General features: G+C 44.3%; 1 protein-coding gene across 1 annotated transcript in view; it reads left to right on the top strand.

The window, feature by feature from the left end:
* The first annotated feature begins 264 nt into the window (after positions 1 to 264).
* The window catches only part of telo2 (TEL2, telomere maintenance 2, homolog (S. cerevisiae)), a 34,398-nt gene continuing 23,998 nt past the window's right edge, over positions 265 to 10,664 (top strand). Inside the window, exons 1-15 of the mRNA XM_015963415.3 lie at positions 265 to 753; positions 834 to 1,111; positions 1,197 to 1,265; positions 2,601 to 2,748; positions 2,849 to 2,951; positions 3,031 to 3,099; positions 3,179 to 3,320; positions 3,413 to 3,549; positions 3,674 to 3,753; positions 7,333 to 7,434; positions 7,543 to 7,631; positions 7,741 to 7,832; positions 7,922 to 8,038; positions 8,117 to 8,188; positions 8,279 to 8,449. Coding sequence (XP_015818901.1) covers positions 413 to 753; positions 834 to 1,111; positions 1,197 to 1,265; positions 2,601 to 2,748; positions 2,849 to 2,951; positions 3,031 to 3,099; positions 3,179 to 3,320; positions 3,413 to 3,549; positions 3,674 to 3,753; positions 7,333 to 7,434; positions 7,543 to 7,631; positions 7,741 to 7,832; positions 7,922 to 8,038; positions 8,117 to 8,188; positions 8,279 to 8,449 — 2,010 coding nt within the window. The 5' untranslated portion in view covers positions 265 to 412. The remainder of the gene's footprint in view (positions 754 to 833; positions 1,112 to 1,196; positions 1,266 to 2,600; positions 2,749 to 2,848; positions 2,952 to 3,030; positions 3,100 to 3,178; positions 3,321 to 3,412; positions 3,550 to 3,673; positions 3,754 to 7,332; positions 7,435 to 7,542; positions 7,632 to 7,740; positions 7,833 to 7,921; positions 8,039 to 8,116; positions 8,189 to 8,278; positions 8,450 to 10,664) is intronic.

Genomic DNA, 10,664 nt, shown 5'->3' with positions numbered 1-10,664 from the left:
GCTTCTTGAACGCTACATTCAAGCCCGGAACCAAAGATTGCCGTTTTGCTCCGGACGGATATATTTTGGTGAAGCACACCGGGTTCCGTGGCGTCACGTTTTCCCACCGAGTTTGAACAGCAAATATCAACTGTTAAATATTTGTCTTATTACAGCGACCGCGCTGTATATTTCATTTATTATCTTATATCTTATTTGTATTTTTTCCTGTTACATTTTAGCAACAGTGGATTTATCCGGCTAACAGACTCAGCGTGGCTGTGTTTTCAGACTTTAGCATACATACTCGAGTCTTTTCATTTCCTTATTGACAATGGGCCAAATATTGTGATGTTTATTTACTTATGTAATAATTTTGTGCGTGTTATTTTTCTAAAAGTGACGGTAGCTGTTGTTTATCTTTTCTAATACCATGGAGCAAGGCTCGATGAATGCTGCTGTCCGACTCACAGTGACTCAGTGTTTCCGGACTCTCGCTTCCTCCGCGGACCATAAAGACGTAGTCGCTGCTCTTCAGACCCTTAACTCACACTTGGATGATGCATCGCAGAGTAACACCACATCGGCTCAGCGGGAGGAGTTCAGGAGAGTCCACTACAGTCGAACCCTTCAGTTTCTGGTCAGCAACATCCACTCAGACTGGCTGCACAGCCTCTCAGCCGCACACCGCAGAGACTTGTGGGACGACCTGTTCGTCAAAGGTCCTCCCGACCAGGCCCTATTGGTGTTGATGGATGCAATAACAGAGCTGAGGTGAGATGAATCTGAGAGTAGACGTGTCAGCTATTGTGTCCCTTGTCCTCTGATGCTCACATGCCCTCTCTGTCTCTCAGATCGTCCGCAGGTCTGGACCACCTGGTCAGCATCACTGAAAGGTTCCTTCAGAGTCATCGTCTAGCTGACCTGCTGTGGTCCTACTGCCTCCGATCAGCTCCCTCAGACTCCCCCCAGCTCAGAGAGACTTTGCTAGGTCGTATAAGCGCGCTGCCGGACATCACAGCCAACAAGTTGCATCCCAACATTAGACCCCTTTTCCTTCCCCAGCAGTATTACTCACTTCTAGCGACAGAGATGCTGACAGCGCTGGAGAGAACCTGCCAGACTCTCAGAGGTCACCGTCTGTTCAAAACTTTTATTATGCATAATAATAAAATGTATATATGTCTGTTTTGTGTAGCTTGTGTTGTCATCCACAGGCGGAACGGACTGTTCTCTGAGTTTTCTGGCTCAAACACTTGGAAAAGTGTGCATCCAGGGGCACAGTGGTGAGTTTGATTCCTTTTCTTTGAATCTGTACAGATAATGTAAGCTTGTTTAGTGGTGGCCTCCATGCTTCAGACTCTTTGGTAATTCATGAACCCACCAATAATTATCATTTATGTGATGGGATTCAAACCAGCCAGACATTATGTTTTTCTGTTTTAACATAATAATGGAACATCATGTGGGAACAAATTATATTTGAAAGTCAGGTTCAGTTTGGAAATGTGTATCAATTCTTATCAAACATATCTCAACTTCATCTCATCTCACTGTTGTGTTTCTGTGCAGTAATCATGGAAAAGGTAATTGTTTCTATATGGGGTAATATGTCACTAAATGGAACAACAGAATTATACAAATTCAACAGCAACAGCAACCAGGTAGTGCCAGTGTATAGGGCATTGGCGCTACAAATGTCTTGACACATAACTGAAAAAACAAAAGTTAAAGTACATCAATCAGAAAAGGGTGGAATGCCTTCTCCAGGTCAGGGATAATGTCCTGCCTCAAGCGGAGGAGTGTAAGTATATCAGGGTCTTGTTCACGAGTGAGGAAAAGATGGAGCGGGAGATTGATGGACGGATTGGTGATACGGGTGTTGTAGTGATCTGCCGTGGTGAAGAGAGAGCTGAGTCAGACGAAGAAGCTCTCGATTTACTGGTTGATCTACGTTCCTACCCTCAGCTGTGATCACAAGCTTTGGGTAATGACCGAAAGAACGAGATCTCTGATACAAACGGCCAAAAAGGAGTTTTCTCAGGAGGGTGGCTGGGCTCCCATAGAGATAGGGTGAGAAGCTCGGTCATCTGGGAGGGGCTCAGAGTAGATCCGCTGCTCCTTCACATTGAGAGGAGCCAGTTTAGGTCCCTCGGGCATGTGATTAGAATGCCTCCTGGACACCTCCCTGGTGAGGTTTTCCAGGCACGTCCAACTGGGAGAAGACCTAAAGGAATACCCAGGACACGTTGGAGGGACTATGTTTCTTGCCTGGCCAGGGAACGCCTTGGTGTTCCCCGGAGAAGCTGACTCAAGTAGCTGGGGAGAGGGAAGGCTGGGCCTTTCTACTTGGGCTACTGCCCTGCAACCTGTCTCTAGATTAGCAGAAGAGAGTGGATGGATGGATGGATGGATGGACGGACGGATGGATGGACGGACGGACATCAAATATATATTTTTTTAAAAGCAACAACAAAGTGGGTAAAACTAGTGTTTTTGAATCTTTGCTGCTTTCTCATGGAAAATGGTTGTATTTCAAACCCTGGGTTGACTTTAGCAACAAGCATTTTTGGGTATTTACTGTGCCCGCTATTAAACAGAACCATTTGTCTCCTCCACAGGCCCAGTTCTGGCCGTGATGGCTCCTCGGCTGTCTGTCTGCACCCGCTCAGACATGGTGTGGCAGAGGGTTTGTTGGAAGCTGCTGGAGAACGTTCCTCAGCGCTGGATGGAGGTCGTTCTCACCGGGCTGGTGCAGGCTGTTAGTGGGTATGTTGGTCCGGCTGGGTCAGCCGTCGGTGTAAATAACACGGTAAACTTTAGTTGTGGTCGTTTATGAAACCCTTTTCTCTCGTTTCCTCTATTTCAGACCGGACGCTTTGAGCCGAGTTATTGGAAATCTAGCTCTAACAAATAAAACGGCTCAGTTTATCTTGACTCATAAACTTCTGTTACTACAATATAAATATGAGGTAATACAGAAGCTTGTGTTGCAGTAAATCCTATTTGCTCTTAATATAAAACACTTGTTTTCTTTTCCGTTTTACTCAGACTCAAGTCTTGAAAACGATACTGGGTTACCTGGCTGCAGACAGAGATCGACGGCCGCTTCTTATTCAGGTTTGGCCTTACAACCGGATGTTGGCAGCCCAAAGTGAAGCATCTAAAACTCGTATTACGTGTGTGTGTGTGTTACCAGGTTGTGCGGTCTGTGTCGCAGGCCTGGGCGAACCCCAGTGCAGTAAAACACACTCCTGTAGAGCAGCAGCTTTATGTCAGCAAAGCCTTCCTGCTGAGTGTGAGTCTGCTGAAGGACTCTGACCTACAAGAGCTTCGCTCAGGTACAACAGAACTAGCTACACTGCAAATATAATCAGACTAGCGTTCTCTGTACTGATGTGGAGTAATTTGCAGATTGCTAGTGCTTTTTTAGATTTGTTGCAGTGCATGCTGGGTGGAATGCAGAGCCACCTGGACAGCAGTGTGGTACGCATCAGAAACATGGGCATGGTGGTAGGGGAGTGTGTGAGCTCCCACGTGGATATCAACGGAACCAAACTCAAGTTTGAGGTAGGGTCTGTTGCAGGTTGGACGGCGATAAACAATCAGCTGGAGATTCAGACTTTAGACTCCCAGTTGGACTAAAATAATCCTGTAAGACATTCATATAAACTTTCATTATGTTGTGTTTTAGTATGAAAAGGACGAGGAAACTCGAGAGCTGCTGTCTCTCATGACTGCGAACACGTGTGATGAGCCTGAGCTTGTGAAGGGGTAAGTGTGACAAGAACTGTTATTTATTCTTCCATCGAATGACTTATTTGATGTCTTCTGCTTGCATTTGTGATTCTTGAAGCATTAACTGACAGTTGGAACAATTTGCAGAAAATGTTCTAATTTAGGGATGGGTACCAAATCAAGCCGACCAAATTTCGTGGTACCGGCCCAGTACCGATTCACAAAATATGAAACGGTGCCTTGTTTATGTACCATAGAGTTCGGTACTTGTCCATTATTATCCAGAACTTGCGAGACAGCGGTTTTCCAAGATGGACAGCAGTGCAAGAGCATTATGTCGTCTGCCGCTGCGGGCCAGCTGTAAACAAAGCAGCATGGTTTGGGTCCACTTCACTAAATGTGATGAGAGACTAAGTGATGACGAAACCAGCGACAACGATCTAAGAAGGAATGACGATACACAGTAAATTTAGTTCACAGCAAAGACGTTTGCTTCAGTTTAATTAGCAGTTTCATAATTCCACAAGGACCCACCCTTCACACAGTTTGTCCAGAGGAGAGGAATGAGCTGGGTTTTAGGTTGTGAAACACCACAATATTAAAATACAAAGAGTTATATGTTATTTGTCGTGATATTTATCAAATATGGTTATATATTGAGAAAAAAAGTTTACTTAAAATATTTAATTGATTAAACATTCAAAAGTATCAAAAATTGGTACCATTAAGTATCGGTATTGATTCCTAGGTACCGGGATTTGGTACTGAATCGATTCAAATGTGAAAGGTACCCATCCCTATTTTCTATTGTAGTTATAATCTAGTGGAGCCTACGTGATAGATGCTAATTTAATTTTAATAGGGATACACAATATATCAGCATGAATATTGGAATCTGTCCGATAAGTAAGACTGCGCCGATATTAACTGCAGCTACATGAGGTGAGATCCACCACGACAAAACTTAACCCCAACAAATTTGTGAGTCCAGACAAGATATTGGGTCGGACTCTGAGAGCATGTGCTGACCAGCTTGCTGGTGTTTTTCTAGACATCTTTAATCTGTCCCTGCTAAGGGCAAAAGTTCCAGTCTGCCTGAAATCCTCAATTATTGTGCCTGTACTAGGGGCTGCATGACTTCATTGTTATTAAAGTCGACAGTCAAGTAATGAAAATGGAGACGACTTCGACTAGTCGTTGATGATGTCATACACGTGGGGGGGGGTTGTTCGCTGGTGTTTTTGAAAATTAAAAATGCGCCAACATTTTCTAAGTCACACACATCTCTTCTAACAACGGTAGTTTCTGCTTCAGCCCTCTCCCCCCTCCCCCTGCGCAGCGGCCGCAAACTCACCGATGCGCCTGCAGCCTCTCGGAGTTCCTGCTGCTCTAAACATTAAAATAATTATTTCATTTTCTGTTCCTCACTTCTGATTACCTTCAGTGGTGTCTGTTTGTTGCAACCACCAGGTACAAAAACGAACTTGTTTTTATTTGACTATTTTTCTGTCCTGTCTCTGTTTATTATCTTCCTGCATCTCCTCTCAGTCCTAAAGAGAAACTGCTACCTGGCTTCATATTTTCACCTCATGAGTTACCTTTGAACTGCAGTTCTAAAAGATCTACTGACCGCAAAAACCGTGGGGTGCGCGCCGGCCGCACCAGTGAGGTGAAATCACCGGAAGACAAAACAGGTGATGCGCTCCGCTCCACAGCAGCAAAACGCGTCAGGCACAAAATAAAAGACAGAAAACATAAAAGGAAATGAGCCGACATGAACGATTGCATGTTCAATTTGTTTTTGAGGTGGCGACACCTAATTTGATAATGTTACTGTGGCCGTGCTCAGGACGCAGATGTTTGGAGCGCGTCAACGATCAGAGCTTTGCATGCGCACGCTGGTTAAGGTTAGGATGGGGGTGAGGAGAAGGTTAAAGCACATCAGGGAAACCATAGCTGATGGATCAGACAGGAATCAGTTTGCCTATAAGGAGAACCGATCTACAGAGGATGCAGTCTCACTTCTACTCCACTCAGTCCTGTCCCACCTGCGTATTCTATTTGTCCACTTTAGTTCTGCTTTCAATTTTAGCTGCATTTCCACTACCGGAACTTCAGAGGAACCCCGAGCCGTTTTCCGAGCTATTTTCAGGAACCTTCTGAGTACCTGCTCAGGGTTAGGTACTCCAGACGACCCGGTGGAGTAGCTGAGCGGAACCTTTGGTTTACTCATGCTGACTGGTTGTAACTCAGTAGGAAATGACATCAGCAGACTTCATCCAGAACAAGCGACATTAGTAAAATTAGAAGAATTGCTGGTGAAGCAGATTGTAAGCAAAGGAAAATAAGCATTGATCACACTTAAAATCTAACTCCTGACACCGGGAAACATGGCGGAATGACGAGACACACTATAGACAGGAGGTCCAACATCTGACAGAGTGGTGTTCACTAGCAATAAAAACAAGGAGGTTATAGGTTGGAAATGTACTTGCTGTTTGTTGATGCTTGTGTTCAAAATGGCTGCCTCGCATCACTTTCATTGATTTAAAGCGTTGTTTGTGCTTGTCTTCTGAAATTAATGCGTCCGAACGCTGCAATATACGACCAACCACCAGGTGGAGTTGACAAAACAAGCGAGTCACACTCATCGCGGTCACTCCATCTCTGGTGTAGAGGCCTTTCATATAATCTACGATATCGCCCTGAAAACAGCAGCATAGACCTGCATATGTTTTGGTGCTGGTATTCTGCCAGCATCCATGAGATGCTAGTCTAGAATGGGATGCTGGGCCAGCATGCTAGACCAACATCCCATCTTGGACCAGCATACTACATACGTATGCTGGTCCACCAGCTGAACACAACACATGCTGGTAACGCTGTCTTTTTTTCCTGCTGTGATCTCAAAATTCACCAGGTACTGATCTCTTATACTGATGCCATATTTGTTTTGGTTGTACCCCACAAACCTGGCTCCCTATGTGGTCTGAGTACTCTACTGTGTCCCCTAGTGGCACTACACGCAGTGTGGTGCTATGCAGCAGCAAGTACGTGAACAAATACGCATACCTGCGTTAATGCAAGGTAAAAAAGCAAGTATATTTCAAGCCATTGTGGACTACAAGAGGAACAGTAAGAGGGTGTACACCCCTATTCTCATACATGGTGAGGTGGTGGAGTGGGTGGACAACATCAGATTCTTGGGTGTGTACTTCATATCCAGTCTGACCTGGAACCTTAACACCTCTTACCTGGTGAAGAAAACCCAATGCAACCTAAAGAAACTGAAGAGGGCTGGACTCTCCTCATCTGCTCATAAACTTCTACATGGCCGTTCTAGAGAGTATTCTCTCTTTCAGTGTGACTGTATGGTATGGAAGCTGCACAAGACAAAAAGGACCTGGCCAGGTGGTGAGAACAGTGTAGGGGAAAGTGGTTGGTCCTTTGTCTGACACCTGGACTCAATATATGCTGGCCGGCTTCAGGGGAGGGCCAGATGTGACAAAAGACAATAAAGAGTTCTATTCTGTTCTAGTTGTGGTTCTAGGTCTATTCTTATAAAAACAAATGACGACACATTCATGTTGGATTTTTTGTGTGTGTGACCTTCAGGGCCGACTCACCTGATGACACAGGACAAACCTCAACATCGGCTCAGGAATCGGTGTCACAAAACAAATCAGACAAAACTAATCCAGGCTCAGATCTGGACAGGTTAGGAGCTCTCTCAGTCATCCAGCCAGTAAATATGTTTTAGTTTTCTCTGTTTCACACAACATAAAGGGATTTTAGAAGTTTTCCTTTTGATCTCTGTCAATCCAGCGATGATGACCTCACGCCGTACGACATGTCTGCCGATCAGAAAATGAGTCGGGCATCTTCTCCTCGTTACCTGCGTGACTGTCTGGAAAGTATGGTGTCTTGTATTGATTTTTTAAAATCTGAGATTATCCTCTAAAGTTTTAGAATTGATATTTATCTGGTTCTGACAGATACATTCCTGTGTGTCCACTGATACAGACCTAATATCCTCCGATGACGCAGAGCGCGTGGAGCTGAGTTTGAGAGTTGCTGAGAGTTTAGTCAGGAGGAACGTCTTTGCAGCCAAGGAGGTCAAATCAGACCCCAACTACTCATGACTTTTAGTACTGTCTTTTTAAAGGTGGTTCTAAACATGAGGCTTTATATTTGTTATTTTCAGATTAGTGTTCAGATGACCAAAGTGCTTCTTCACATGGAGGATAAATTCAACACCAGTGGCTTCCTGCGTCTCAGACAGGCAACCATGGTGGCTCTCACCGTCACTGACTGCGTTCCTGTACGAGTTGATGTTCTCTTCTTGTTAACCCAAAGCATCAATGTTTCATTATTTTTAATTAAACTGTATGTTTATTAGGTGACTCAGTATCTGACGACAGAGTTTTACTCCTTGAACTACAGTCTCCGCCAGCGGCTGGACATCTTGGAGGTGAAAACCATGTCATTTATTTTGTTTTAAGTAGGCCGGGTTCTGTTTTTTGTTCCATATTTTGAGTTCTGTCATGTTTTGGCATCGCAGGTTCTTGCTCTAGCAGCTCAGGAGCTCTATACTCCAATCACGGACGCAAAATTATTAACCCCTGGCGCTGCTGCCTGCACCGAGTTGACTCGGCACCCGAAAAATGACCCGGTTCACTGGAGACAAGCTGTAGAAAAAAGGATTCAAAGCAAAACAAAATGCATCTCCAAGGTATGTAAAGAGAATTCACTCCTTGGTTTTTCTGTCATGCATTTAACTTTTCTAAAAACAAACTAAAGAAAATCCCTTTAAAACCTTTATTTTAGCAGGAATTGTCCCGTTGAGGTTAAAAATGACTTTTACAAAGAAATTCTGACTAAAATAGGCACCTGATAGTTCCATGTAATGCCACTATTAAAATGGCCAAAACACACTAATTAGAAACTAAAACGGTTTACATCAAAGTAGTATAATCACCAGCATGTGTTGGTAACAGGCCGGCTACCAGAACATGGGTCCAAATCAGTGGCGGCTGGTGAATGCTTTTTATAGTGCATTTTAACAGATGTTGTACTGTTAAGAACATGCCTGCCAAGAAATTTGCTTGCCCTATGCATATGAGTAATGAGCCAACTAATTAATATGCTGCTATGCCAAACATAAATTCACACAAACATAAATTATTTAGGCTTTTAGAGTCATTTTTGTGAGAAAGTTTTTTTTGGCCAAACCAAGTGACGTCATCTGAGGGAGTCCTGTTAGCTTAATCCAGTGAAAAATATAGATTATAATGCCGGCGCTGACATGGAGGAAACTTTTAATGTTTACAATTATACTCATGATGGACCAAAACCATAAAGTTATGAGTTTGCTGCTTGCCCCAGAGGGAGAAACCATCGGCCAAAGCAGAGAGATTAAGGAGGAGAAGCAGCAGGTATCTGGTGAGTTAACCATGTTAGCTTAAACTCGTGTGCTAATATAACAATATTGTACTGATTGCTATCACGTACCAGACAACTAAAATAGTATCTGTCAGTTAATATAATATTAATATTAATGAGCGTCTGTCAGCGGTCTCATACTCGCTAATATCCGTTCATGTATCGTAGTTTAGCGCTTAGAAAGAGACGCCTGTCATCCAGTTCTGGAGCTCATGCAGGCTTCTGTGAGCTGGATCCCACCCAGACCCCAGCGAGCCAGTTGAGCTGATATTTTTAAAAGCTGCACACGATCCTTCCCTAGAGGTCCACGGTGGTTCTGATCTGGTTCCGACCAGAAAGCTTGCTCGGCTGGTCCGCTGAGCTGAGAGATAGAGATGCCTGTGATCCGGTGTGATCCACATTCTGTACTGTTCACTTATTTCCACATATTTAAATTACTGTACAGAGGTTTGGGGAAACACCTATAAATGTGCATTATCATCATTATCTGTGTTACAAAAACTGGCTAAAAGGGAGGGGAGGTATCAGTTAAGAGGAGAGTTATAATTCAAACATGCTCGAATCGGTGTGAAACTGTGGAACAGAATGAGTGATGAATTGAAGCAATGTCCAAACATGATGCTGTTTAAAAAAAAGGCTTCAACTCATGATGTTTATGTTTATGTGTTTAGCAGACACTTTTGTCCAAAGCGACTTACAAGTGATAATCGGCATGTTGCTCTTGAGGCTAACAACAACAATAACAACAACTTGACATCAATCATGGAGAGGAGGGAACAAAGGAGTGGACAGTGTGGGGGTGGTGGTGGTGGTGGTGGTGGTGGTGGGGGGGGGGGGGGGTTGCAGGGAGGGTGCTAGTTTAGAAGATGCTCTCTGAAGTGCAGGGTCTTCAGGAGTTTCTTGAAAATTGAAAAAGAAGCCCCTGTTCTGGTAGTGCTTGGTAGGTCATTCCACATTTGTGGAACAATGCATGAGAAGAGTCTGGATTGTCCTGAGCGTGGTGTAGGCACTGCTAGCCGACAATCGTGTGATGACCGGAGCGGCCGGGCCGAGACGTAAACCTTTGCAAGAGGATTCAGGTAGATGGGAGCCGTACCATCTCGGACTTTGTATGCTGGTGTTAGCAATATGAATTTGATGCATGCTGCTAGCGGTAGCCAGTGGAGCTCAATGAACAGAGGGGTGACTTGTGCTCTTTTTGGCTGATTGAAGACCAGATGCGCCGCTGCGTTCTGGACCTTTTGAAGAGGTCTCACAGTACTGCCTGGAAGACCAGTTAGAAGGGCTTTGCAGTAATCGAGGCGGGAGATGACAGTAGATTGCACCAGGAGCTGGGTGGCATGTTGTGTTAGGTATGGTCTGATCTTTTGTATGTTATACAGCGCAAAGTGGCATGAACGAGCAACAGAGGTAACATGATCTTTAAAGGTCAGGTGTTCATCAATCACAACACCCAGATTTCAAACTGCCTTTGAAGGAGCCAGAGATAGGAAGTCATTTCGGAT

Source organism: Nothobranchius furzeri, chromosome 16, assembly GCF_043380555.1.
Source record: "Nothobranchius furzeri strain GRZ-AD chromosome 16, NfurGRZ-RIMD1, whole genome shotgun sequence".
In the NCBI taxonomy this organism is placed as follows: domain Eukaryota; kingdom Metazoa; phylum Chordata; class Actinopteri; order Cyprinodontiformes; family Nothobranchiidae; genus Nothobranchius; species Nothobranchius furzeri.
The sequence above is the reverse complement of the archived record's forward strand: the minus strand, read 5'-3'. Positions and strand labels throughout refer to the sequence as shown.